We start from the raw sequence: 5,958 nt of genomic DNA on the forward strand, positions 1-5,958 counted from the left end.
CTGGTGCAGCCTCCTGGCTTCCCAGACCCCAGTCGAATCCTCCAACCCATGCCAGCATGGAAAACGGACGTTAAACAATGATGATGATAATGAAATAAGAACTGCAGCTACATTTGATCTGGGACACACACAAGCACAGATATGCATAAATGCAAACACAACTAAGGTGAAGTCTTCTGATTTTCCAGTCCCTGCTGAACCGTCCAACCCATACCAGCATGGAAAACAGATGTTGAATAATGATGATTAAATGACGATGACACAACCACACACAAAAACACAATCTCACACACACACACACACACACACACAAATATGCACATGTTACCAGTTGGCTCAGCCAGCTGGAGATTTTCTTTCCTTGTTTTTTTGTAATGGCCCAATAATGCGAGCGCTTGTGTTTAATCAATGAAAATTGAGAATGAGAGGGGGGGGGGGAGCAAAGAAAGAGAAAGCGAAACGAAATTCCACCGAGGCTAGCTAACTGCTCAGGTGAAAGTAAATAAGGATTTAATAACATACATACAAGGTTATAAAAAAACTGGTACTGTCAGTTACAACGACGAGTGTTCCAGTTGATCCATTCAGCAGAACAGCCTGCTTGTGAAATTAACATGCAAATGGCCGAACATTCCACAGACACACATGTACCCTTAACGTAGTTCTCAAGGAGATTCAGCATGACACAGAATGTGACAAGGCTGGCCCTTTTGAATTACAGGTACAATTCATTTCTACCAGCTGAGTGGACTCTAGCAACGTAGAAGAAAGTATCTTGCTCAAGGACAGAATGCACCACTGGGTATTGAACTGAATACCCTAACCACTAAGCCATGTGCTTTTGCAGCACAAGGGGTTACATCCACAGCAGCTGGTGGGGGTAAGGGTCATTTTGCTTTTTCCATGGCAATTACTAGAGCATGTCAATTGTTAATGCTATTGTTGCATTTCACCCCCAACAACACTACAGTCTGGGAGAATGAAATGTAGTGTCAACCTTGGTGAAATTTGAACTCAGAACATCTATGGCTATCTAGGGTTATGTGTTGTCAATGTTTGATTAAGTCAGATTATGGGGAGGTTGTGTTGCCTACAGATGGATGAAGTAGTAGGGAAGAAGGATTAAATAGTGATTAGGATGAAGGATATAAGGAGTGTAGGTGGTAAGACACTGGAAAGATGATGAAAGACAGAACAGGTGGTAGGAGGGGGTTAATGTTGTAGTAAAAGTAGAACTGGTAAGTTTGGTGAAGTAGAGGTCTAAGGTAGAGCACCATTTGATGGAGGGAGAGCCAGTTACTGTGACATAATACTGAGAGAGAGAGAGAGAGAGAGAGAGAAAGAGAGAGAGAGTGCTAGACAGATAGAGATAGACACAGACATAGAGACAGACAGACACAGACAGATAGACAGAGACAGACAGACAGAGACAGACTGACAGACACAGACAAGCAGAAAGACAGAGTGGGGGAGAGAGAAAGTGGGGAGGGGAAAGAGACAGAATGATAATAATAGAACAGAATGAAATTATTTTCTTACCAAACTCTGGCAGCAACTTTTAAAGGTAACATATGGCTGTAAAGTCTTCCAGGGGTTGACTTTTATTGTCGGACTAATTTGGCACATTTTATGATCACAATAACTAAGAGATCCACACTCATCACAACGGTGTAAAGGTCCCAGCGTTTGTGAAGAAGGCAAGAGGTGATGTTGGTCCAAATTGTTGGATCTCCATATCGGAATATAATTAGTAGTGTTATCAGATTCTTTAGTTTCTTCAGTTTTAGAAGCAGCTTTGGAGATTGGTCTTGGACTAAGAGACCGAGCTTGTTTAAGGACTTTCCAGAAAGATGATCTGGACATTTGTTATTGTTTTCTTTTTTGTTTTATTTTGTTTTAAATTGATAATTTGATTAAAAGAAGATTTTAAAAAAAAAATTTGCATGTGTTATGCAAATTAACCAAAATACATTTTCTTATCCCATATGTGTTTCAAATATATAAATAAATATTCAACTAGGAAAAAATGCATAACTGACAGGTTTTGGAAATGTCGATATTTAACAGACATGGAAAAATATTTTGTGGAAAAAACTGATGTTAAATGTTGGTAATAACGGAGAGAAAATACATAACATTACCAGTCAATCACTATTATAGAACAGCGATTGGTTTTTTCCAAGAATATTTTTAAAATCACTTGTAAAGGATAGTTCTGTTTTCATTTCCAAGACAGTTAAAGAAAAGGAAGAAACAATAAATAATATTTCAGAAATTCTAAAATAAATATTGAAGATTCACTTTCACTTGAAGAATATAGATATTTCTAGAAGCTATAGGAAAGAAAGAAACATTGACAGACAAAGAAACACTAGATTCATAGATGTGTGTAATAGCCGAGCAGGCCGGCTGTTGTAAAATAAATATAAATATATGAATATATATATATGTATATATTAGTCTATATTAGTCTACACTGGGTAGATCTTAACATTGTATTACGTAGTTGATATATTTGTTTTTCTCTCTTCATGCTAAGCAATCACCAGAAATCTATTCACCGGAGATTAACAGAGATAGAGAGACAGAGAGAGAGAGAGAGAGAGAGAGAGAGAGAAAGAAGAAACAAGAGAGACATTTAACGTCAATAGCTTAATCAATATGGCAGTGATGCAGCTATCTGGTTATTTGTGGAGGCCTACCTATGAGGGGTTGGTTACACATTCGTTGTTACAGCTACTCACCAATAATGTAATAAACACAACTCAACAGGCTCAATTAAAGTGGCCAGTTTGAAATTTCCTGAAGTTTTGACTTATTACACAACAACCAACTCGACAACGAAAACAACCATGCTGATATACTGATTAATAATTATCATCATATTCTAATTAAAATTTTCATTTCTGTTTCAGGAAGCAAAAAAAAAAAAAAATACATTCCTTCTCCATTCATTCATTCATTCATTCACTCGATCATTTGTTCACAAGTAATGAAAAGGAAAAAAGATCTGAACTGGACAATACAAAGCTATAAATTGGACAACGATAATTGCCAATTATTTTGGTACCCTGCAACCAAATTATTTTCCTACCAGTCTTACTTGCATTGTTGACAGCTAAAGTTGGTTGCGAGATACAGCTCTGACTGAAGGATATAACATAGAACACTAAACTTCCCAGCCAAAAAGCTGACGCCATACCAAATTGATCACAATGATTACTGAATATATTATTATTATTATCATTATTATTATTATTAGGGTGTAAACAGGCAGAATCTTTAACACATCGGACAAAATGTTTAGTAGTATTTCTCACTTTTTACATTCAAATGTCACCAGGATTGACTTTGTCTTTCATTCTTTTGGTACTTAATTGCAGCAGTTAAGCACTAAGGGTGATGCATTTGACTTACCCCTCCCTCCCTCAAAATTGCTGCCCCTGTGTCAAAATTTGAAATTATTATTATGATTATAACAATTATTATCTGAGTTGTTGAGCTAGCAGAAATGTTAGTGTATCAGGAAAAATTATTTTCTACTTTCCAAGTTCAAATCTTGCCAAGGTCAACTTTCATCTCTCTGGGGCTGATAAAATAAATTCAAGTACTGGGGTTAATGGTTTTGCCTACTCCCTCTACACTCAAAATCATTCGCTTTGGGCCTAAATAAAAAAAAAACCATTGTTGTTGTTATTATTATTATTATTATTATTATGGCAGCAGCAAACTGGCAGAACAGTTAGCATGCTGGACAAAATGCTTAGCAGTATTTCATTTGCCACTACATTCTGAGTTCAAATTCTGGTGAAGTTGATAAATTAAGTATCAGCTGAATACGTGTGTGTGTATGGGGGAGGGGTCGATGTAATCGACTCATCTCCTTCTTCCAGATTGCTGTGAATCATCCAAGAGTTGTCTACAAAGAAGAGAAAAAAAGTCCACCTTGCCCAGCATTAATAACTGATGCCAGGCCAATGACTTGTTGTTTAGTCCTATGTCAGCTCTTATTGAACAGAATGTGTTGTGGTACTTAGTTATATCGCTTTATAGTCTAAGTTAAATATAATAAAATAATCCCCAGTCACGAATTAAGGGGTGATTTAGTTGACTTTTACTTTACCGTCTTCCACAAGCTGAATGCAGGAAGCCGGAATAAATACTGCCAGACAATGTAGCTGATGTTCTGCTGACTCAGCCAATTTGCTACCACATTCCTCACTGGATAATTATTTCTAATTAGAGTTTTGATGCTCAATACCTTCCATTAAAATTCCATATCAATTTATGCTTCAAATATCAACTTAATAAGGACAGAGTTATTTTTACTAAATTCTTCATTAATTTCCATATTGAAACAAGGCAATAATGCATTTCAATATAAATATGATAGCAAAAGGGTTAAGGAGATTTATGTTCAAAGGTATCCCAGCCATGACCATCCAGTCACTTTTTACTTAACCACACTAAATTCCAGATGACATCATTGAAATTTTGATACCAACTTCCTGAGACCTTCGTTGGTTCTATGATACAAACTGTTTAAAAGTGATCTAAATTAAAAACTTTCCATCAAGTTTCATATTAATTTATGTTCCAAATATCAGCTAAACAGTGACAAAGTTATTTTATTCCAATTCTTCATTATTTTCAAACTTAAATGAAACAAAGGACATGGTAACAAAAGGGTTAATGATTGAACAACTATCCAAGCCTCACTAATACTAACTAGGACTGACCAAGAAGATTTGAAATTCTAAAGCTAATTCTCTTTCTTCATTGATATAAATTATAGAAACAGATGATTTACAGTTGGATGGCTTTTTCTAATTCTATCTGTTCAATCATAAACAAGGTTGAAAAAAATAAGGGAAAATAATGTGCCTTGACTAACATATAATAGAGTGAATGGCAACATTCGAACAATGCAATACAGCATCTCATGTATTTCGCCTCCAAATCACCATTTTTTATCATGCTTATAGAAAACCTTTGTTACCATATTTCTGCTGAAATATACTGCCTTTGTTTCAATTAACTTTGAAATTAATTTATTAAAACCTCTGTCATTATGTTTCAAACATAAATTAACAAGAAATTTTGATAATTCTAATTTCAGTAATTTTAAAACAAGAAGTTTGTTTTAAAATTACTGAAATGAAGGACAGTCTTGGGTGGGTTGGTGTCAAAAGGTTAGTTATTTGTGCAAATACTGTGGGGTTTTTTTTTTTCTATTACATATAGAGAAAGTCATTATATCTGTAAAAGGATAGTAAATGAAACTGCGTGTTGAAAATTTTCTCAAGATTATTAGTGGGGCAAGTGAATTAAAATGGCCTGGAAGTATTGGTTAAAATAAACCAGTTGGATGAAATCAGGACAAACCTTTAAACTGGAATTTTATTTGGCAACAACCCTAAACCTTTCATTCTTGATCTGAGACCAGTTTTCTTTTTTCTTCAAGAATTATAAAATTTATCTGTAGCACTAATTGATATGCCAATTAAATACAAGTGTAATGATGAAGCCTTTTTGTAAGTGTTTGATCTGGTAGAACTAGCAACCGAGTCTTCTCAAATCACATCCTATTGGCTTAAAAGAAAAAAAAATGTGGAGGCACAATGATGATCTAATGATGACCATTAAACAATGGTTACAAAAAAGGAAGGATGATCACAGCCGGAACACCTTTGATCACAGGCTTGGTTGATCACAGGCTTGGTTGATCACAGGCTTGGTTGATCACAGCTAACAGGGGACAAAACAACAAGCTTTTTGTTTGTGGTGACAATAGTGTTGGGAATAGTTGCAATAACACAAGAAGTAATAGCATTAGTAATAAAAAGTGACAGCAATGATGATGGTGATGTTATAAATTTACCTTTGATATCTTCTGCCCTCCCCCACTACCACTACCACTACCACCACCACCACCACCACCACCACCACCACCACCAC

At 35.6% G+C, this 5,958-nt stretch overlaps 1 protein-coding gene across 10 annotated transcripts in view; it reads right to left on the reverse strand.

The window, feature by feature from the left end:
• The window catches only part of LOC106880762 (plectin), a 114,752-nt gene that overhangs the window by 4,690 nt on the left and 104,104 nt on the right, over positions 1-5,958 (reverse strand). Inside the window, exon 1 of one of the 10 annotated variants that reach the window (XM_052971091.1) lies at positions 1,540-5,845. The exons of the other annotated variants lie outside the window; for them this stretch is intronic. Coding sequence (XP_052827051.1) covers positions 1,540-1,863 — 324 coding nt within the window. The 5' untranslated portion in view covers positions 1,864-5,845. Of the gene's footprint in view, positions 1-1,539; positions 5,846-5,958 lie in introns of those variants that run through there. 10 annotated transcript variants of the gene reach the window in all.

The sequence above is a fragment of the Octopus bimaculoides genome, chromosome 10 (assembly GCF_001194135.2).
Source record: "Octopus bimaculoides isolate UCB-OBI-ISO-001 chromosome 10, ASM119413v2, whole genome shotgun sequence".
Classification (NCBI taxonomy): Eukaryota; Metazoa; Mollusca; class Cephalopoda; order Octopoda; family Octopodidae; genus Octopus; species Octopus bimaculoides.